The following is a 24,412-nucleotide window of genomic DNA, read 5'->3' on the forward strand; positions in this document are numbered from 1 at the left end:
AGGCTGACAGAAGACCGGCTAAAGCAGTTCTTCCTGAACATCTACACCAGAACAATGAGACTATTAATCCAAGACTCAAGAAGCTAATTGCAGTGTTTGTCAAACAAATTTTGTTGAAATGATAAAGAACAATTACCCTGGGAAAATGAGTATGCAGTTAATATATTGGCTCATTCACAGAAAACTAGGGTGTGCCCCAAGTTAAAAGAACTCATTTGCAAAACAGATTGAGCAGTTACAATTGTATCTGCACTCATAGGCATGTATACAATATCAGTCCTTAGGAAACTCAAAACACAGTATAAACAGGCAGGTGGATAAATAGGGAGCCAACAAAGAATTGGATCCCCATATACTGATTCCAACTTCCTCTATGGTTCTGTGGCTAAGAAGAATAGTTATATTTCTCACTGAGACTCAGTGCATCCAGTGGAAATAGTTCTCTGGAGAACCTGGAAAATCTTGTACTCATTATAAAAAACACAATTATCATAATAATAGTCCTCTACATTAAGACCATATTTTCACCTCCATTAATACTTTTGAGTCTTCACAACAACTAGAGATATGCATCATGGACCTCATACTCAATTTCACAGAAAACTGAGGTTCAGAGAGATAAGTGACATATGGAAATGTACAGCTTCTAAGAATAAAATAGCAGAAAAGAGGCATATACAGTTCTTCTATCATAAGACCAGAGCTTTCTCACTCTCAAAGATCTTTTTCTCCATTACTTATAGAGTTTGCATCTCCAAGATCTAAGAGTCATATACTGCTATCTAAGCTTGCTATAAAACATCTTTTTAAATTACTTTCACTTTCACCTAAAAGAGCAATGTTTTGGTTTTGAGGACATTACTTCAATGCTGTGCATAAGTTTGACCTTTTTGTTTAGTTTAATACATTGCAGATCTAAAGAATATTCACTTATTTATGTGGAATCTAGATTTTTTTTTAAAGAGAAGCACATGAAGTAGAAGGGGGTCTATTTAGGAAGAAAGAAGGAGACTAGGGTGAGGGAAGAGGGATAAAAGGTAATGGGGAATATGAGAAGGAGAAAAAACAGAAGAAGTAGCAGGAAGATCAGGAGGAGGGAGAAAGATGGGGGAAAAAAGAGGAAGAGGAGGAGACAGGAGACTGAAAAAGAGAGATCAAAAGTAGCACAGTTGAATTCCAGAAAATCTAGTCCTTGTCAGTGGGAGAAGGAAAAATCAGCCTGAATCTACAATCTGTAATTCATACTTGATACTACCCCCAATTCATTCACTAAAGTTATACATGTTTGCCCCTTTTTCTTACCCATGTGACTGTCCATCTTCTACTCCGTTTGGGGAAACTAATTTATTATAAAGACTTAATATCTAACAACAGCAATTGCTCATCAACTATTTTCTGTCATTGAATGCTACATTGACTTAGAAATAACAAATGCTGGTGAGGAAGTGGAGAAAGGGGAACTAGTACACTGCTGTTGGGATGTAAATTAGTACAGCCTTCATGGAAAACAGTATGGCCCACATAATGACATTTTTGTCTATGATAGACTACATATATAACATGGTTCCATAAGCTTATAGTGGAGCTGAAAAACTCCTATCTTCTATGTAATCACAACTATTGCAATGCCATAATGCAACGCTTTACTTAAAAGTTTGTGGTTATACTGGTATAAACAAGTTGACCATGACTGGCAATCATATAAAAATATAGTGCATATAATTATGTGTATTACTTAATAATGAAAATGACTATGTTAAAAATTACCATATGTTCTTACTAAGATGTGGAAGTCAAAGGTTAATCTCATAGAAGTAAATAGGACTGTAGTCACCAGAGACTCAAGAGAGTTGAGGCATGGGAGATGCAGAGAGGGTAGTTAACAAGAAAAGGAGTACAGCTGAATAAGAAGAATAATTTCTGATGCTCTATTTGCTCAGTAGGGTAACTATAGTTGACAAGAATTGTTTATTTTAAAATAGCTAGTAAAAATAATTTTGAATTCTCCCAACACAAAGAAATAAGTACTTGAGGTGATGGATATACCAATTATCATGATTTGATCGCTGCACATATTGAAATATCATACCATACCTCTTAAATATGTCTAATTACTATATCAATTTAAAATATTTTTGTAAAGAATAAAACCAATAGCTAACATTTGTAGACAACTGCTAGGTGTTATATTAAGAGTTGTACATGAGTTAGCATATTTAATTGTCAGAAAGGACAATCTGTGAAACATTAGTGTTAGTAGCTTCATACATTTTTTTTTTAAGAAGAAAATCAAGCTACAGAGTGGTTAAGTCACTTGTCCAAATTCATGGTCCTGGGGGCATCAGTCCTTGATTTTGAACTCTGGCTATTTAAACTTTTATAAAGAACTTGAATGAATAGGGATTGGAGGGGTTCTTTATTTGTTTTGTTTTCAGTATAGCTAAAACTATAGCTATACTGAAAAGAGAAAAGAAAGTTTTGTTCATCTTTCATCTCCAGGTATTTAACACAGCAACCAGAAAACAGTTCTTGGAACATCTTCAATAAATTATGCAAAGGAAAAAGTCCTTGCTGGCAGGAAATACTTCTGTAATGCCTCTGACCAGTTCTAGTCTGACTGGAAGGGACACCAATATTCTGAAAGTCTAAGTTCTCTGGTCCAGAGTTGCATAAGTCTCCTAAGTAACTGACATCTTCAAGTCATAGAACCCCTATTCCATCATCCCACTGAGTGATGAAATCAGAAATACCCATTTATTTTTAAAGATGGTGAAAGTACTGCAGGCACAATGCCAGTCCACAGAAGTCACTCAATGTGAGATCAATGAATGGATTTGTAAATAAATAACTAAATGACTCATCCTCAACTGGAAAAAGATGCCAGCTTTTCAAAAAGCTCTTTGCATGATTAACATCTCAGTATCTTATCCTTAGGAGAAACTTTGGGTTAAACACATTTTATCTGCAATCATAACCATCTGGAGTAGCTGAGGCAAGGCATTTACTTAACTGTCCCCAAGGAGGAGTTATAATATTGTAAGGAAGCTAGAGGCAGTTACTGAAGAGAGATCAGTGCTCTGTGCATCTGGGCAGCCCCTCCACGTTTCAGAAAGATTTGAACACAGTCCACATATACCCAGATTCTGATAGACTCACATCCATTCTGAAAAAGAACATTCATTGGTAGCAAAGTGTACTGAGGACTATTGCTAGGCAAACCCCATTACCAATACATTCTAAGTCTTCCAGACACATAAGAAAGAAATGAGGAATAAATGTAAGGAATGTGAAGGTCTTTAACCAATGCGCCCACTCACTTCCCATCAATGAATCTGCATGGTGTGATGTGCTAAAATAGTATTATCTCAAGCTTACTGCAAATGCCAGACAACTACCCTGGACAATCCCTGACTTTCACCACCATAGTTCCCAGCAGATTGTTGTTCTCAAATCCCCAACTCTGATACTGAAATTTTGGAGTCATCCTGAATTCATGCATGTGGCCTACAAATACTGAATATATGCCTGCTGAATTAATGAACCCTCACTCAGAAATCATGGAAACTAATTAATTTAATATATTAATTCAATGCATTTCTGAGACTTGTGCTTCTTCATTCATTTTACAAGTAGGAAACTAAAGTTCACAGAAACTATATAGTTTGGCACATGATACTGCTAATAAATGATAGAACTGGAATGTGATCCCAAATCCATCTAACTTCTGAATCCAGGGTTTACCTTTCTTTCTTTGTTTCCCTTTAAAAAAGAAACCTTCATTTCTAAATTGTAAGAATAATGTATATTAATTTATAGAAAACTTAGGAAGTAGTACATTTTTAAAAAACATAATCAAGTAACACTGTAATCCAATAGGAACTGCTGCCAACATTTTGACCTATTTCCTTCCCATAACATACCATTCAGTACATACAATTTATTGAACAACTTTTCCTTTGTTATATTTCAATCATGAGTGCATGGCATTAAAAATTCTACAAAAAACTTTTTTTTGAATATCTATATCATATATCAATATATTCGTAATTAATTCAGTCTTCTCCCTTGTAGCTGAACATCTAAGTCACTTCTGATTTTAACAGTTATAATTAATAGTGAAATAAATCCCTTTGTACATAAAATTTGGACTTCATTTTGGAAGATTTAGTTCATTTAGTTTCCCAAATATAAAAATTGATTGTGCTATATTTCATGAAATTGCTTTTCCTTTTGAATTCAGAATTCCATACTGTCCCCAACTACCACCACAGTTCCCTAATCTCTTTTTCTGCTTTCTTTCTAAACCAACAAGTCAATAGTATAAATGTCTCAAATGTAGATGTGCAGAAAGGATGAAAAGAGCTTGTAATTTGGGATGAGAACATCTGGCATGCACCAGTTCACTTCTCACACAGAGGATAATGTTACCTGGCATGAGGTCTGAGGCCTCTCGCCCTTGTTTTCTTACCTGAAAAAATGGAACATTAATAGCACCTCCCTCAAAAGGTTGATGGGTGAATTAAAGGAGATAAAACATGTGACAAGGATCTTGTAAGCATCATGTGTTCTAGCACATGTCAGTGGCTGTTACCTTTATTTTTACTGATAGAAAACTTTCAAAGGTCATTGAAAGTGGAAAAAAGTGATTTATCTCATTTTTTTTTGTAAAATGAAGCTTTCTTTAAACAAAAAGAAGATTAAAAGTATTTGAAAGCACTCTGTTGAAATGACAGCTGTCAGAAAAAGGTTTCTCACATCCACCAAGTATTGTGTGTCATCCTGGAGATTTTGAAAACTGCTGGAGTTCAGAATGTAAAGATCTCTATTCACAGACATGTCAGAGAACAGGTGAACCCAACACACCTTGATGAGTGTAGTGCACAGCCGCCTCCTCTTTGGGGGGTGGATCTCAACATCCTGCCAGGCTGTGATTGGCCCTGGTTCTTTACTCAGAAATATTTAAGGATGAAGGCGGTTACTGATAACAGACCAGCCAGCAGGTAGCAAAGCAAAGAGAGAAAGATAGTCTAGCCTCTCTCAGAGCACAAAAGACTCATGACAAGCTGGGGAGGGGATCTCTCAGGTTTGTGAAGAGGCAACTAGAAAGTTCTCTGTATAGGCATCATATTGCCTTCTCAGGGAACAGAAACAGTCACTTTATGGTCCATTCATAGGATTAGAAATTTCAAGAGTCAACCTAGATAATCTCAGAGATTCTTTGACCATGAAGTTTGAAGAAAAGTTTGAGGGCACTGGGAGCCTTGTAGAAAAGTGTCAGCCATACCTAGACCAAATACATCAGGCAAATGGAAAACCAGTAGCAAATGGGAAAGCCGAGGCCTATGTAAGGCAGGAAGTAAATGGCAAGAGCAATGTGTTCAACAAGAGTCTCAACACTTACACCTGGGAGGAAATCCAGAGACACAATCAGGAGGCCGACCAGTGGCTGGTGATTGATCGCAAGGTTTACAATGTTACAGACTGGGCAGACAAGCATCCAGGTGGGCACCGAGTCCTCAACCACTATGCTGGGGAAGATGCCACGGTAAGAACCTCCAAGCCATTCTCTCATTCTCTCTCTCTTTCTCTCACTCTCCCTCCCTCCCTCCCTTCCTCCCTCTTTCTTGCTCTTCCTGTAGCTCTCTTCCCCCTCAACTCCCCACCGCCGCTTCCTCCTTCCCTCCCTTCTTCTCCCTCTGCCAACAGCTAGGTGGCTGAAATCTTGGCTGTCTTCCCAAAAACATTTAAGTACATGTTGGAGCTCCACAATCACTCATCTCCTCCCAAACCAATTTTTCAGGATTCCTATCTAAGCAAGAACTTGGAAGTACATCAAGCTTCAAGGTGTTAGCTATTAACTGCTCACAGTTTGGGATATACTCAGATGTTGACAGAGGATACTGTGTTTGTATATTTTGGTGTTTCATTTTTTTCTTGGGGCTTTGTTTTGCTTTGATTTACAATGGAGTCATTGTCTTATAAGAAGAAAATAATAAATAGGTTAGTAAAACCTGAAAAAATATCTGCAACTAAAGCAGAGATTTCTGAGATCTTTTTAATTACAGTGTCTAAAAGAAAGATCCAGTGGGCATCAAAATATTGTTAGTAACAACAAAAGCCAACAATTACTCAGACTTTTAGTTTGAAGAGTTCTTTGGCATCTAGTAACTCATTCAGTGTGAGAGGTGATGCAACCCACTTTTATGGACACATTCAAATGCACCACCTTACTTAAACTTGCCATAAGGAAGGTGAATATTATTTCCATATTGCACATGAGAAAGGTGATGTTAAGAAAGGTAAATAATGCATCACACATTTAGCAACTGACAGTGACAAATTTTGGAATTAATTTGGTTTGACCATATAGCCCTGTCTATCTGGTTCTCTAAAACACAGGCTTTCCACTTAATATTTGATAAGGAGGTCTCCCAAACTCTTTAAGTACATTTAGGAACCTCTCTTTAAGTATTCTATAATGACAAATGTTTCCACCCAACTGAAAATTTTATTTTTCACATAGTATAAAAGGATAGAGAGCATAAACAACTAACTCAAGTTCAGAGAAATCAGCATATGACAGAACAGAAATTTACACCTGGGCATTATTTTGTTGCACCTGTGCATTTCAGAAACTAGCATACGACTTCTCCAAATGATTTCCAAGTGCAGTTTTGTTTTTTGCAAATGGTGTGTGCCGATAGTAGAATTTACAGATATTTGGCAGATTTATAAACATTAGAAAATGGCATCTGTTGATGCCATCAACATCTGTTTTCCACAAATGTTTGTCTGTCCCCAATTTTTTACCCCCTTCTCTAACTACTAGGTGTTGTTCTTCTACCATGTTTCTATCTTGATTTTAGGCTACATACTCATTTTTTTCTCTTAGATCTGATACTTTTAAAACAAAGTTCTTCATTCCTTGGGAAAATGAACACAAGCTCATTGCAGTTAGGGATGTGTGTTTAATGGGTATTAGGAAATTATGGACAGGATAGATACACAGTGGTCAGAGATGTAGTAAGGTGGAGAACATTTGTGTGAGAACAATAGAAAATAAATTGACAAATATAAAATGAAAAAAAAAGACCACAGATCCCTAGCTCTCCTGTGCCTTCATTCCTACAACTCAGAGAAAATGAATAAGGCTTTTCTAACACACACCACAAAATTAGCTCAAATATGTACTGGCAAAGGCATAGGTTTCCAACAGTGTTAAAATAGCTGACAAGGCTGGTCATAATAACTCATGCCTGTAATCCCAACTAGTCTGAAGATGGAGACTTAGATGGCTGTGGTTCAAGGCCAGCACCGACAGAGTTAGAGAGATCCCATCTCAACAAACAAGCTAGGCATAGTGGTATACGTCTATAATCCCAGTAATGTAGGAGATGTAGATAGGAGGATCTTGGTTCAAGAATGGCCCTAAGCAAAAAGTGCAAGACCCTTTCTGAAAAATAACTTTGAATCAAAATAACCTCACGCTGGAAGCATGGCACAAGTGTTAGAGTACTTGCTTAGCAAGCTCTTTTTGATGGTACCGTAGTAACCTAGTACCATCAAAAAGAAAGAAAAAGAAAAGTAGTGACAGCTTCACTTGTTTGAAGCCACCCAGAAGATAAATTTATAATTTGTTAGTGGTTTTTACCCCAGGAATTAGGAAATGATTTTCTTCTGCTTCCAACTCTAGCCACATAGGAGCCATCAGATTCTTAGGGATAAATACCCATGCAACCTTCATATTCATACATGTCACAGAGCAAAATCATATGCTTGGTCAGCCAAGTATCTTAGCATCTAGGAAAATAAATCTAAAAATAGTCAGAGAATAGATTCTCTAAGGAAAGACAGCTCAAGAATAATAGAAGAGTATCAGGAGAATCCTGGCAATTATATTCCTACCTGACTCCGGGCTAAGAAACGAACATTAGAATAGGTTATGCGAACATGAGAGAGTGAAATGCTCTGAGATTCAACAATTTGATCTCCAAAATAGAAATGGCATAATCCATTGAATTGGTTTATGGTAAACAGAAAGAATGTATGTGTAGTGTTCACCATGATACCAAACATTAGATAAAAGTTCATGAAATCATGGCTTCTATTATTCATGTCGCCAGCATCTATCATCAAAAACGTGATCATTACTTTCTGGTAGATTACCATCAGTGTAGAACTTCTGATTATCACTGTGCCTTTAATTGAGAACAGAGGGGTGTGTGGTGGAGAAGCATTACACTTCTTAGTGAAGGGAGAAGAACATCAAGTTCAAGGACCTGAGGTCAAATGCTTGCTCTACAACTTAAGAGGTTGTGCATTGATTGGCAAGTGAAGACCAAAATAGAGTCTCTATGTGTCAGCCCTGGGCCTGTGGCTGTACCTGCCCAAGTAGGGCATCTTTCTCCAATTTACACAGGAACTCTTTTCCATGCCTCATACAAGATGGATAATGATACCTAAGTGATCTGTTCCAGGGGTTTGTGAATCCATCCATTCATTTGTTCTAAAACCTTTGTAAGAGGTCTAGCCTAATGGTTAAAAGTACAGGTTTTAGAATAAAACAGGTCTGGTACACATCTGGGCTCTACTCTTACTAGGATGATCCAAAAGAGGTTGCTGAAGTTCTTGGAGTCTCAGTTTCGTTATCTATAAAAGGGAATAATATTTTAATCCTCATTTTGTTGTAGAAGTCAGTGGAGATAAAATGAAGTGCTCCTTATGGTGCATGGCACAGATTAAATACTCAACAAATGACGGTTCTTATATTTAATTATTACTTCATTGTTCTAAGATGGATTTTAATGTTCTCCGAAGAACTTTTCTAAGAAAAATAAACCTATAGAATGATATTGACCCATAAACTCTTGTTACTGAATGAATGAGTTATCTGGTTGTTTTCAATCTATATGGTTTTAAACCAATGTCACTGTCCTTATATATAGAGTTTGGGCCCAGGTCTTTTCACTTGTGTAAGCTTACACTCAAAAAAACTAGAAACAGCCCATAAGTTCAAGAAAAATTAATTATAAAGATTATCATATGATTACAATAGGTTAGGCCATTTTGAGATCTTTAAAATGAGGATAATAAAGAATTTTGATGGCATGACACTTACATGAATAAATATTTGGCCATAAATTTTATATAAGACAACAATGTGTTCCAAGCTCCATCAAAAATTAAATGCTACGCAGAAGTAGCATGTTAAGAACAAAGAAAGCAAGTTTATTATCCTTTGTTCAGATCAACCCACTCCTCAACTCTAGACACCACACTCTAGCAAGGACAGTGAGAGATTCAAATCTTTTCCCATGAGAGCCAAAGGTGGACATGACAAGGGAGGAATGACAAAAGTTTCAAGGATGTTCTGATCAGAGTCTTTTTCAATTGTCTATTGGACTCCTATGTAGAAAAGATAAAGTAATGTGCAACTCTACTCCCAAGTGATTTTGGGATGAGCAAAACCAACAGAAGTAAGGCTGGGGCAAGAGGAAGTAAATGTGAGCAGAGGTGGAGTACAGGTATGATTCATGCTTGCGTTCACAAACAGCATGGGCATCCCAGCCTAGCCACTTCCATCGCTTAGCACAACACTGGCCAAAAGTGCATACTTAATTAGTGACAGTATCTATCATAGTAGGATGGTGAGAAGAGAAAATGGAGAGAAGAGAAAGGAAGAAGAGGGGCAAAGTAAGAAAAATGCAGAAGAGGAAGAAGAGAAAAGATGGTGAATACTGAGTTAAGGAGTTTGCATTTTACCCTCACTACATGGCTGCCTGTCCTTCCACTTCAAGTGATACCTTGCATGTACCATGTTCTCATCCTCACAACATCAACCACTGTTTCTAAGCCATTGGTGAAAGGAAAGTAATAATCATAATAAGCGTGTCTTTCTTGGGTTGTCAAACTTTATAAGCAATCTGACTCCCATTTAAAATGTAGTTACAGTTGAAAAATACATGGGGAGAAGAAAGAAGGAAGTCCAAGTTCTATCAGATGAAAATGGGTCATGAGAAGATATTGCCTCTCTTAAAAGTCAGCCTGGCATTTAAGTAAAGGATGAAATCAAGCAGAGCTATCTCAAATGAAGGAAGACCAGAATAGAGTCCAGGGAGCATGTTGAAGGCCCAAATAAAGCATTGACAGTAGGAATGGAGAGAAGATGGGTGGGAGGTACTTTTAGGAGACATATTTTATATTTAATGAGTAACTGAATAAGTTACCAGAATGTGAAAGTCTAAATTGATTTGATAGTTCAATTGGGCAACTAGATGCCCAGTACAGGATAATGTTCAGAGTTGGAATATTGGAGAGAGAGAGAGAGAGAAAGAGAGAACATTGGGTTGGAGCTTAGCTGAAAGTGTCATAGAAAAAAATATTTCAGTATACAGAAAAGCCTTCAAATAATAAAAGTTTTCAAGCAATAGAATGAATGGCAGTGGAAATCTAACCATCTCCTTATTCCTCTGGATGAAGGGGAATCTAGTGATTTCATGTGAGCATCCTCTACGCCAAAACAGTTTTCTTATAGGACAAGAGCAAAGACACATTCTCCCCCACAATACAGCCTGTTTACAACTCACACTTCATCTGAAATATTAAGAGCCTCCTCTAGCTATTACCATGGAGTGCATAAAATCTGAGGAGGAAGCAGAGAAAATCTGAGGAGGAAGCAGAAACATGGGAAATGGAACTTCATCTTTGGATAGGTATAGAATATTCTTGTGAGTTTTTTTGGAGTAAATCAAGACCTACATTCTAGTTATCTTGTTTTGTGACTTACAATTGCCATTAGTGTTTTTTTAATTTGTTTCTTACCAAACTTCTTTTGGGACATTTCAAGCCATATCAGATGAACTAAGTAATAATACTAGCAATAATATGTAATCATTTATTGTTGTCTAATTCCAAAGCCTAAGCTCTTAAACACTAGACTAGGTCATGGATAGGTTTGAGAATGACTAAGTAAATGAATAAAGGAATTAATAAGTCCATGAGGAGGACTAGCTAGTATTATCTACGTAGGTAATAAAACTGAGGCTTGAGGAACTTAAATCATTTCCCCAATATGAAATAACCTACTTCTCTGCTACCCTCCACTGTACTGTGTAGTGGATTAGAAAAAGCACACACTCTTTGAGTGGTTGCAGCTCCATGGGTGCAAGGTTTGGCAAATGAAATTTCTGCTGGACTTCAGACCACACTTGCCCTCTTGGATGGGTGCCTTCATGCAGGGCACAATTTGTGCAATAGTATTTAAGTTGTAAAACCAACATTTTGCCTCAGACTTTCAGACTTCCCATACATTTCTCTTTCACTAGGGATTAAAATGCTTTTGTACCAAAGTACATACTCCACCTCCCACTAAATAGTAGCAAAAACTTAGCAGTATTTCTAAGGTATTTGTGAAAGCAATGTACTAGTCACATCTTCCCTGTGTTGATACTATTGGAATTAATTGGTTTCAAGATGAGTTCTAATATAAATTGACTAGTAACTCCATGAGTGAAGATGATGACTGAGAAGGGAGTCAAAAGGCTAACAAGTGAAATGGGGGGTATAAAATTAGCAAAAATGTAAAAAATGGAGATGCTAAACTTAGGGAGCAGCACTTAACACCTACATTGTTGGAATGCCACACTTTGATCATCCCAATTCCTCATTATAGAAGTGCTATCTCTGTCTATTCATTCACCCTGCCCTTATTCATCAGGCATCCATTCATCCCATGCTATATTCTAGGCATTGTCATAGGTATTAGGTATACATTGATCAATAACAATGCATAGTTCCAGTCTTCAAACAACTCACAACTCACTAAGAACAGGCAAGTACACGGTTTCATTGCAACATAATTTGAAAAGGTCTAATAGTGTCCTGAGCTCCCAGAAGTGATTATGAGTAAGTGAGGAAAGCCCATATTGGTCTTGGAGGATGAGGAGAACCTTTTACATAGAGAAAATGGAAGAGGGAAGTCAAGGCAAAGGGAACAGTATGCGTAAAGTTTAGAACCATAGGGAGGCATAGAATTTTTTTTTTAAGATTCAATAATTCATTTATTCACTTATTCAGCAAGTCTTTATTAAGCACTTACATGTACCACTCTGCTAGGCATGGTAACACATGATGAAGACAGTCATACCTGGTACCTTGCTCTCAAGGATCTTACAGCCTGCAGGGAACGACTGTAAGGAAGGTTACCAACAAGAGGCCAGTTTGTAAAATGAGGACCCTGTAAATGTACGTGATTGAGGAACATTACACAGCAGCTGGGAAAGGTCTCATCAAAATCGAATAGTATAACTACCTTGCGAGAGGGTCTTTATCCCCCTCTTAGGTTAAAAGAGTGCCCAAGGTCAAAACATCAAGTGGTAGGGCTGACACTTCAGCCAGGTGACCCTGCAGGCTCTGCCTTGCTGTTCCACAGATTAAGGATACAACGTATAGGCATTCTTGCCTTGATTTGACCTGGAATTTCCTCTCCTGATCTCCATCAGACAAATTGGTACAAAGTCCCTCTTATGAAAACAAAAAACAAAAGAACCAACACAACCGTCTCCATCTTCATGCTTTCTAACAGCTGGGGATTATTTTCTAGTTGTTCTTTGTACGTATGCCCATGTTCCTAATTAGATTATAAACTCCTGACCTGCAAGGGCCAGATCTTCCATTTCCTGTGCAACCTTTTGCAGTACTGCAGACAGTCACCCAATAAATGCCCGCTGCATGAATGGACCCGCGCCGCGCGGCCTCTCCTCCTCCCACCCCGGCTCGGCCCCGCCGCCTCCGAGGAGACCCGCGGGGCCGCGTGCTCGCAGCCTCCCCGGGGCCGCGGGCCACCGACCGGCCAGACAGAGCCTGCGCGGCCTGCAGGGGCGCGGGGATGGCCCCGCCCCGCCGCCTTCCCTCTCCCTCCCGGCTCCCTCAGAATGTTTATTAAATGTGAGGCTTAAGTAGAGAAAACAGTGCATAAACTATATAGATCTAGAAGTAAGCCCAATGAGACAGGTTCAAGCCAGAAGCAAACTACTTTATATAACTAAAACCCAAGGTAAAGAAACACCATTACCAACTGCCCAAAAGATATAAACTGATTTTAGCATCATTTGAAAATGATGTAATATTGTATCTTTCAGAATTATACCTGTTAGGCTGGAAAGGATCTTTATGGCTTCATTGCTTTAGAGTCACCTAGCCCTGACTTCAAAACCTGGGGCAAAATGTTTCTCCCCTCTGAGACCTGGTGTCTTTATCTGTAGGACAAATGAAATCTCACAGCTTTATCTGTATGACAGAAGTCTGAAAGCTCTGAGTTAGCCCACAGAGTGCCTTGTACATAAGATGCACCCTGGAAACACTAGCACTGTCCCCTTCTCCCTTCATTGTACTCTGCCTCCTTTCTAGCAGGAACAAACTTGCTCAAGAATGTTAGTGACAGAACCTGTTCATTTTTTTGGCAGACTTTCAACCATGGATTTCACAGCCTATTATCTGGATTCTATTAGAACATTATTAAATATTCTAAGACTATCTAAACTAATTTGTTGTACTAATACAATCAAAAAGAATTTCACATAGAAAGTCAATGCCTACTATTCTGGAAAATGCTGTAGTTCTTTGGTATTTTTTACCATAGTATGGACCTGTGAACTTTCCTGCAGATCAGAAGAAACAATGAACTCAAGAATATTATTATCAGCACATTGTAAAATAAAATTTTAATAGATCACATTCTTCTGCATCATACATTGGTCCATCAGGATATTTTCCTATTCTAACCCACTCTGAAATATCAAGCAAAACATCATTTTGTCAGTACGGATCATCAACAGCTATAATAATCACATTCTTAATCACTGAATCACTCTTTTCTTGGTTATACGAAATAAGCTTTAATATCAGAGAATGGTAATAATATAGCCCATTATTTCTCAAAGGGGTCATACAAAGTATACAAAATACAATATACAGTAAAGCCTGGACTGGTTCCAGCAGATAAAAGCCATTTTTATATTATTGTATATATAGATTCTTAAGTGAAGTGAGTTGATATTGTACCCTTTTAATTACCATATTCATTATATAAGCCTTTCTTACAAATAGATTCATATTTATTTCTTGGATATGTCATTAGTTGTTTCAGGATTTGGAAATGTAGGATTTACTATACTCATAAACATATTCTGAACCCACTCTACATGAGGTATTAGAGCATAGGAATAAAATATCTGAATTGTTGTATTAAAGAGAAGGTAAATGGTGAATTCTTATCTCTAGAGGTAGGCATAGGATAAAGATACCAATAAGTATTACAAACAGCATATGCCAGTCAGCATTCTAATTAATTCATTTGATCCTAATGAGAAATTTATGAATTGAGTGGCTATCATCACTTCCATTTCAGAAGAGAATATGGAACACCACATATAAGTCAACAGACTTGTCCATGGTTACACAGCTAGTAAGTGGCAGAGCCAGAATTTAGGTTTGGAAAGCTGCATCCAGGGTCTACTTTAGGAATTGATACCATGCAAAACCAACCCTATAGAATACTTGTACTGCTTCCATATATTCAACTTACAACTTCACTTTTAATCACTCTCACTCCAAAGCCCTAATGTCAGGAAACCCAGCATCTCCCTCTTGCAGAATCCTTCTTCCCGAAAAATTACATAAAAACTTGAAGGGGAAGTGTCTCTTATTTCCATATATAACAGGATATAGGAACCTCTCTGCTTCTTACAGCAATATGAGTTACTAGTTAACTAGCAACAATGCTTTTTATAGAGTGGTAAGAGTCTTTTAATGATAAACTTAACCTAAAGTGTACTACTTTAGACAGCCCAGGGCTCAAGGACTGTGCTGCCATGATCTCTAATGTCTTTCTTTTTAGCCACTGTCATCAAATTTAACCTATTCTTCTCTGGAAATAACTAATCAAAGGGTTTCAGGAAATAACTAATTCAAGGGTCTCATTCTTCTGGGGCTTGGACCCAAACCCAAAGGAATCCCTCAATAGAAGATGTAATTTGCATAACTAGTCTTGGTTGTTGCATGCCTTAGGGAGTATAAGCAATTTCCACATGAAACCTTATGCTGGATTTTAAAGATTGATCATGGCTCATAAACTAAAGCACTTATCGCTTCTGGTGCTCAATAAAATAAACAATCATGTCATCATTACTCCAAGATAGCCTGACTATATTGGTCACGCCTAGAGAAACAGTGCATAGACTAGGTGAGTCTCCATCTAGCATTAGCATTTGATAGAAGGGTCCCAAGGGTAGTTTTGATTCTTCAACTTGAAACATCAAAGTGAAATGAGAAGCAAATCCTTTGTAATGGAGTCTGCTGATTGCCAAGTTGAGCACAGGATGAGTAAGGAAGGGGTGGATTTGTGGATAAACATGTCTCTTCCAAGCTTCTAACAGGTATCTCTGATTTACAGGATGCTTTCAGAGCCATGCATCTGGACCTGGACATTGTGAAGTTATACCTTAAGCCTCTGCTTATTGGAGAGCTTGCCCCAGAAGAGCCCAGCCAGGAAAGAAACAAAAGTGTAAGTGAAGTCTCAGGATCCAAGTGTGTAGGATGATGGGAACAGGGCATATTTCAAGACAAAGTTACTATTTTCTGTGAGAAAGCAGCTATCTTCCCTGTGTGAGCTCACAATAGAGTACAGGAGCTCCCTCTTATCTGCAGGAGATACATTTCATCACCCCTGTGGACGCCTGAAATTGTGAATAATACTGAACCCTGTATACAAGCAATGTGATACCATGTCAGGTACCCTGCTTATCAGAATCACTACTGAGTGACTAAAAGGAGGGGAGTACCCACAGCATATATACAGTGGACAAAGGGATGATTCATATTCTAGACAGGATGGAAGAGGATGGCAGATTTCATCACACTACTGAGAACATTGCACAATTTAAACACGATGAATTGCTTGCTGCTAGAATATTCTATTTAATATTTTTAGACCATGGGTGACTAAGGTAGCTGAAACCATGGGAATCAAATGGGTACTATTATAAATGAGTTGATTCTGTATATTTCAAAGAAATGTCTTCCTCTTTAGATCCTCAGGACTGGTAAACCACTGTGAAACAAAGGAATAAAATTTGGGGTACTGCACCCAATAGTAATTCTGTTTGTAAACATCAACTTGATGCCAGGCAACTTATGTATATATTTTTTTTACTTCAGTGTCTCCTTATAATTATGTGTTTGATATTTGTGTCTATGTTCCTTACTAAAATAAGTTTCACGGAAGCAAAGATTGTGTCTATCTTGCATATATATCCTTATATCCCTGGGGGTGATAATCCTGACTACACAGGATCAGACATGTAGTAGCAACTCCATAAAAAGTCATTGAATGAAAGATGTAAATATATCTTAACTATCTTTCTTCTCTACTTGGGGAAATTACTATTCATGGAGAACAAATTACTTTCTGAAAATCCCACAACTGATATATCAAAGAACTGGGACTCTAAATCACTTCTTCCTCAGCACAATCTCTTAAGTGCTCCCAAGGATAGATGCCATTCTTCTTTAATATTTTGGGCACATGAAATATTGCCTTTAAGGGATAAGATCTCTATAAGTCTAAAAATTAACCTGGATGGTTTTACATAAAGCTTAAAGGTATTATACTTAATAGTGAGCAGTTCAACTTTTGCAATTTATGTTAAGAACTTAAATTTATCTAATTCTTAACTTTTTAAAAATAACATGTACAAAATACTAATCTACACACCACTGTGAAACAGTGGGAGAGTAAGGACTCCATTCCCTGATTAAGAAATGAGGAGACAAAGTGACATAGGGAACAGGAATAATTTGTGGGCAAAGAACTGGGTATGTATATATCTGAGACAAATGTACCTCCCACACAGCTGGTGTCAGAGACCATAGCTCTGCATAAAAGACTGGACTCTGAAAGTGGATAGCCTGAACGCAAATCCCAAACCTCCCACTTTCAAATTGCTCTGGTTCGTACAAGTCCCCAAACCCCTCTGTGGTTCAGTTTTCTTCCATGTACAATAGCAACAGTTCCAAACACATCTGAATTATTAGGAACATGATTGAAAGAAGTAACATCATTTAAGGAGCTTAGAACATGTTTGGAGCATAACAAATGGTCAATAATTTTTAGAGATTATCATGAACCCAATAGTTGTACTAGTAGTTTACAAACCTACAGATGTTTCCCCTTCATATTGGGCAGATGGCATGAGGTTAAAAGGGAAAGATGATGCAAAGCCAATTTTTATTCTTAAGGCTTTTCTGTAAAATAAAAAATTCCCATTAATGGCTCAGAGCTATAAGATAATCATTATTTAAAACAATGTTCATCTGTGAAGATGAACCATAAATTTTCTTTACATCTATATAAATACTCAGGTCTCTCTATATAGGAAAGTGGTAAAACAGGATACCAGCAAGTGTAGGCTAACCTCCAGCGTCTGTCACTGACTTGCTGATGATTTCAATCCAGTCACTCTTCTGGATTTTGGTGACCTTTTACGCTGCATAATCTGTGGATTAGAAAAGATGATTGGATTTAGAGAAACTCAAGAGATGACTGATTAATATCAATTGTTAAAATTACCTATGGCCACAGAATTTTAAGGTGGATAAAGGATTGGAAGATGAGGCCATCCAGACTTTTGACCAGCAGCAGATCCTTTAAAAGTTGCATCAAAGAAGGGTGTGATAACTATTCAGGAGTTAGAGGTAGGAGGATTGCAGTTTGAGTACAGCCCAGGCAAAAGTTAGCAAGATTCTCTCAAAAACAATCCAGGTGTGATGGCATCTGCCTGTGGTCCCAGCTACTTGGGAGGTGGAGGTAGAAGGATCATGGTTTAAGGCCAGCCAAGGCAAAGTTAGCTTGAGACCCTATCAGAAAAACAAACGAAAAAGCAAAAGGACTGCGGGCATGGCTCAAAAGGTAGAGTCCTTGCCTAGCAGGCAACAAGGCCTTAAGTTCAATCTCCAGTACCACAAAAAAAGGGAAATATTTCATTTGTTCTTCACAATTAAATGTGTGTTCATACTAATAAAATTCTATTAGTAAAATAATTTTATTACTAAAGTAATAAAGTATTACTTCTGTTCACTTATCGCAGAGGAACTAATTGCTCCCTTTAATATTTATTTCACAGCCACAGTTGGTGGCAGATTTCCAAGAACTGCACAGGACGTTGAAGGCTATGAACATGTTCAGTGCCAACATGGGGTTCTTCTTCATCCACCTTGCTCAGATATTGATTTTGGAAGTTCTAGCATGGCTAATACTGCTTCATTTTGGCAATGGTTGGACTGTTACAATATTCATTTCTTTTCTTCTCACAGTTTCTCAGGTAAGCAAGTATCCTAAACCCAGGCAGTAGCTTCAGGAAGTGGCCTGGAGATATTTCTTCCCTCCCTAGATTGATGTCAGCAGCTAGCTGCCTGACACTTCTTGGCAAACTACTTATCAAAGTATCTACAAGTTACTGAACTTCTCTTGACCCCAGTTCTCTTATCTACAGAATGAGGTTGATAATGAACATGCAATGATTCTGAAAAGCACTAAACAAGCTAATGTGTAAATCATCCAGCACTGGATCTGGCATATGGTAAAGGTTTAATTAATGACTCTTGCTCTGTACTGTTCACACTGTCTTATCCCCACAATTTCAGCAACTAAAACCTGTCCTTGACCACATAACATTCATCTTTATCTTTCATTTATTAACCCACCAACATTTTTCAATGCACTAGACCATAAATTCTTCAAGGGCAAAGACTACATTTTGTTATAAGAGAATAAGAACATATGAGTTCCTTTGAAAATGACAAACAACTGGCTCCTAGCAGGGCATTTAATAAATCCTTGTTGAATACAATTTGAATCTTGGAACAAGACAGTGCTATGGATAGGAAGGAAATTCACATGGTCCCTGTCCGTGAGAAAGGAGACATTCAGGAAGGGAGAAGCCATTCAGCTACATGTAGTGCAAGGAAGAATAAGACAAATGCCAAGAAGAACAAGCATGTTCTGTTGGAGTAGAAAGGGGCATTTCATTCTTACAGGAACAATTGGAGAAGGTCTTATAGAAAATTAACAGCAATGTGTTTCCAGATTCCAGAACTTTTTCAGAATAAAGTAATGTATGTCAGAATTTTTATGTCAATATTTTTTCCTTGAAAAACAAACTTGGTTTATTCTTTGGAAAACAGATTTGGGACACGAAGAGAGAGAAATATTTGCTGGGTGCTGAGCATAAGCTAAGTACTTTACACTATGTCAATTAGAAAACAGCCCAGTTCATCAGGTATTATTGTTCCTGTGCATCAGATAAATAACTGAAGGTCAGAGCTACTGAGTGACTTGCCTACGGTGATGAAGAGCCGAAATCTGTCTGATTCCACAATCTGTGGTCTTTCCACTCCACATTGGGAGATTTTGACAATGGCAAAGAGAGAATTCAAGGCTGAGAAAATCCACCTGATGAAGGGATGGGTGTTAGAAAGGAGATGACATGTGGGAAACAGAAACCAAATTTAGATTGAGGTCAGAGAAAATCCCCCAGTATTCTTCTCCAATAGGCTCACAAGTCTACATCACATGGGCTTGATGATTTCCTTGTGACTTCCCAACTTCTCTAACCACTTTCTCTCTCCTAGGCTCAGAGTTCTTTTTTGCAGCATGATGTGGGACACCTTTCCATGTTTAAGAAGTCCAAGTGGAACCACCTGATGCAGAAATTCGTGATGTGTCATCTCAAGGTACAGGATGTGATAGGGATTCTTGAGTGTCATTCCATAAGATAGGGAGTCCCTGCTTGAATGGGCAATCATATCAGTAAAAACTGTTCATGATGCCTCACAGATAAAATGTGAACATACTAATAATGTGCATTATACCTACTAATCTGTAATACCACATTACAAAATATATGTTTGATTTTTTAATTTTATGAGGAAAACATTTATTTTTATTCAACAGGCTCTTATATTTTCCATTAATCTGACAGACAATTTGGCCCAATCCTTGGAACCCTTTGTCCTAAGGAACCACCTCACAAAAGAAGATTTGTGTCTTTACAAATGAAGATAACATTAGAATGGGAATTTTTTTTAAAGTAATGTGAACATTTTTTTTTGCCAGGATCTAGGGAAATCCAGCAGGCCTGATTAATCCTGGAAGGATAAAGCTGAGGAAATAAAGGAAAAGATGTAGGAAAATAGAAAAAAGTGAAGAAAAAGAGAAAGACTAATCAGGGAAGGCCAGAAAGCTCTGTTCAAGAAGAGGGTTGTAAAACTTAGACTTCTGAAAAAAGCAAGCCTTTCACTAAACCAAATCCTTGCACTCAAGTCAGTTCCTCTTAGGAAAAGTCCATGAGCACTGACTTAGAGCTTGTTTGTTCTTAGTTAACATGGTGGTCCTTTATATTATTAAAAAAAAAAAAACCTACTATCTGGTTTTCCAGCCTATAGCATCTTGGAAGTAGCTAGCTAATAAGAGGGTGAAGAAAATCCTGGAGCCAAGCCCACATACAGCAGCAAGCCATAAACATGGCCAGCAAATGATAAGAGTGGGCAGGTGGTCACTCACATTAGATGACTGCTTGCCAAGTATTGGGCACGGAACTATCTCCTTCAGGCTGTTGTCTCATGCAGTTCTCATGAGGTAGGATTACAGCATTCTTTCTTTTCAACTGAGCTGGTTCTTCAAAGGGTTAAGCCAATGTTCATAAACTAAGTAGAAAAATTCATAGCACGGTGTCTAATAGTGCTGACTTTGAAGCAGTGTTTCTTAATTCTGGCTATCATTTGAGACATCTGAAAAACTTTTTAAAAACACTCATGCCTAGACACCATTGCAAATGTTCTAATGAAATCCATTTGTAGTGAGGTCTAGATGTTAGCATGTTTTTGAAATCTCTGCAGGTGATACTAACTTGAAACCAAGTACTGAAAACTGCTGATCTAATCATAGAGCATCCTTCTATGGGAACTCAGTTATTTATTGGCTGGGTCACTTTGGAGAAGTTATTTAATGTGTTCAAATTTCACTTTCTTCACTTGCAAAATGAAAATTTATTATGGCTTCAACTTGGATCAATATAGTTAGGATTATCTGAAATACACGTGTGTCATGCCTAATAAAGTCCCCAAAAGTGCTTAGACATTGTTAGACATTACTAATATTAGGGAAAAATTTTTAATAATAAAATGAGGGCCCAGAAAAATGTTTAATCATGATGGTATTAAGAAGATAGGGAAGTTGATCATAAATCCCAGACAGCCACATTGACTTGCAAGGAATCACCTACTCTAATCTATTGTTTCTCCCAGTGATAAGATTGAAGAATAAGTATCTTAAAGAACATAGAGTTGGGTTTTGGATTCATATTAAAGATATCTTTAAAGGGTTAGGATGAATCATAAATTGGCAATTGATCTGGCAAGTTTCATTTAATCAGAAAATTCTTATAGGCACACAATTCCATCATCACCAGTGCTGGAATGATGATGTGTTTCTGAATTCACATAGAACTATCACAAAATAAAAGCAGCAACATTTCCTTAGTCACTGTGAGATTCAGGTTATGAACCTGCTTGTTTTCCCTCTGCTGTGCTGAGAAGTCAGAAGAAAGGTAAGACTCATGTGACCTAGAGGTAACTGGCAGTTGATTTCGTGCCTCTGTGGAATATCTCCAAACAGCCCCACCCTTGCTAGCACTTTTAAAAGTCAATGGTTTCCCACTGTCTAAATCTGTACAGAGCTCTTTCTATACTGTGTCTCCACAATTTTGAGCTAGTTGAAATTAATATAATGTTGATGGTTTGTGAACAGAAGGAGAAAATGGAAAATGGCTCTAAAAGCAAACCAGTGTACTTTGCCTTTGTGCTAGCAAAGTCAGTGATTCATGAACAAGATGAATATAGGCTTCAACTATGTGCAGAAGAGAAAATTACCTGTGGGGAGGAAAAGTGGGTGGAAGGGAGATGACAAAGAAAATTATAAGTAGCAACATCCCCGCCTTTTGCATGCATCACAATTTTAAACTTCAAAACTTGACTTAACATCAATTCTTCCTCCCCACCCCAAAAAAGGCACAGATATTGATATTACTCAGGATTTTCATTCACTAGCTGTGCAAAGATAAATGCATTCTGGTCTTTGAAGTGAATCCACTATAAAAGAGCCCTTCTAAAAGTAAATCATGAAACATTTACCTTCATTTTGGGCTTAATGTAATGCATGCTGAATACCCCCAACTTAATCCAAGTATTTCTGAGCACTGACATGATGCCACAGTAGAAAATTTCACACAACAAAACCTTGTTTCATGAAAAAAATTATTTAAATGTTGTGTCTATAGGATAGCTCATTGTATATAGGCAAATATTCCAAAATCGAAATTCCAAATACTTCTGGTTCTAAACATTTCAAATAAGAAATATCAGTCTGTAATAAAATCGAAGTGAACTCTTCCACATAGCATATTTTTCAAGCTACTCAGCATGCACATTTTAAAACAGTAAGAATCAGGTAGGCGGCAGTGGCTCACACCTGAAATCTTAGCTACTTAGAAGCCTAAGATCAGGAGGACTGTGGTTCAAAGCAAGCCCAGACAAATAGTTCACAAAACTCTACCTCTAGAGCAAAATGGACTGGAGGTGTGCCTCAACTGGTAGAGCACCTGCTTTGAGAGTGTGAAGCCCCGAGTTCAAACTCCAAACTCCAATCTCACCAAAACAATAAATAAGAATCAAATGTCAAATGTCATTATCGGGACAATGGAGCAGAATATTGTAAATTAAGACCTTCTTATTCCGTCTTCCAAAAACATTTGATGACAAAGGAGAGGGAGTGTCAAGCATGGTATTTCCTATAATTTTTTCAGTAACATTATCCATTTTGCAGATGAGAAAATTACCAAAGTCACATACCTATTAGATAGCCAAGTGGGGATTTAAATTCAAGTTGGTTATGGTCTATATCCTGTAATCTTTCTTCTGCACTGAAAAAGAACCTAACTTGGAAATGAGGAATGAGTCAGGATGGTACCTTTATACAAATGTGTCAAGAGCAGTCAAGCATGAGGCTGATAATATTCTTTTGCTTGTGAAGTACTCTCTCCTCTGTCTCTGGTAAGAGTGACTTCCAAGTGGAGGTGGTTATTTAGATCACACCCATTGTTACCCTGGCCACTGTTCTAAGAACCAGAGCCTAGGTCTGTTAAGATCTGCTCCCTGCCCCAATGTGAATCAAAATCTGGCTCCCATAGTACCAATTACCTTAGATAGTCATTGGCTACAAGAATATAGTCAGCTGGTGGAAGAAACCAACATGTTATCTTGAAGGACTTAATTAAAAGAGATAATCAGTTCTTATCACGCAGTCCTTGTTTAGTTGTCTACTAATTCCTCTGGATTATATGTTTGCTAGTGTGGGAACTCCATTTTAACATGTTTACCTTGCTATCACAAATGCCTTGCTCAGCATCTCACACATGGGACATACTTCAAAATAAATAATGTGTAGGTGAATAAATGAGCGAATGCACAATCTTAAGAATGAGTCATATGGAATTTCACAGGAAAAGTACAGAGTCTAATGAGCCCCAAAATGTGGACTAAAGACTGATGAATTCAATTTTGGATATGTAGAGTCTGAGATACCACAAGATGTTCAAAAGTGGGAAAGTGATTGCCCAACCAGTCATGATTTTCAGAGACAGACCTAGGCTGGATGGAGAGATTTTCTAGAATTGTGTTAGGGGGTGTGAGAAGAGAATTCTACCTTTCACTCCTTTTGGTTGGAAGTGAGTAGGGAGTTGCTAAATTCCTTAGCAAAGCCTCAGAAAGAGTATGGAAATTCAGGGCTGATGCATACAGATTTCAAAACACACTCATCTACTTCTAATATACTAGCTAGACCACCATTCTCTGACAGAAATAAAATGCAAACCATATTCAAATGACACCTATCATTTTAAATTTTCAAATAGTTACATTTAAAAGGTAAATTTATTACACCATATATATTCAAACTATTATCATTTCAACATGTAACCAATGTAAAAACGATTAGAAGTATATTTGTATTCCTTTTATTATACTGAATCTTCAAAATCTTTCAACTGGCCACATGTAGTTAATGGCTATTCTACTGAGCCATATAGACCCAGGACGTGTTAGCCTAGTTATAAAGAGATGAAAAATAAATAGTAAAAACTACTACTGCTGCTTGTTCTTCTATAAATGATTAACATAAATCAGGGGAAACAGTATTGCAGTGTGCCAATATTTTACATACACATTTCTCATCTCTTTGAGCTACCCATAGTGGTAAATGTCATTATACTGCATTTTAGTGGAAGTAGAATTCCACCACAAA

General features: G+C 37.5%; 1 protein-coding gene across 2 annotated transcripts in view; it reads left to right on the forward strand.

Moving 5' to 3' along the window:
- The first annotated feature begins 4,971 nt into the window (after nucleotides 1–4,971).
- LOC109676824 (fatty acid desaturase 2-like protein FADS2B) overlaps nucleotides 4,972–24,412 on the forward strand; it is a 33,117-nt gene continuing 13,676 nt past the window's right edge. For both annotated transcript variants that reach the window (XM_074045678.1, XM_074045684.1), the window contains exons 1-4: nucleotides 4,972–5,545; nucleotides 15,452–15,562; nucleotides 18,180–18,377; nucleotides 19,687–19,788. In XM_074045678.1, coding sequence (XP_073901779.1) covers nucleotides 5,225–5,545; nucleotides 15,452–15,562; nucleotides 18,180–18,377; nucleotides 19,687–19,788 — 732 coding nt within the window. In that variant the 5' untranslated portion in view covers nucleotides 4,972–5,224. The remainder of the gene's footprint in view (nucleotides 5,546–15,451; nucleotides 15,563–18,179; nucleotides 18,378–19,686; nucleotides 19,789–24,412) is intronic.

The sequence above is a fragment of the Castor canadensis genome, chromosome 1 (genome assembly GCF_047511655.1).
Source record: "Castor canadensis chromosome 1, mCasCan1.hap1v2, whole genome shotgun sequence".
In the NCBI taxonomy this organism is placed as follows: Eukaryota; Metazoa; Chordata; class Mammalia; order Rodentia; family Castoridae; genus Castor; species Castor canadensis.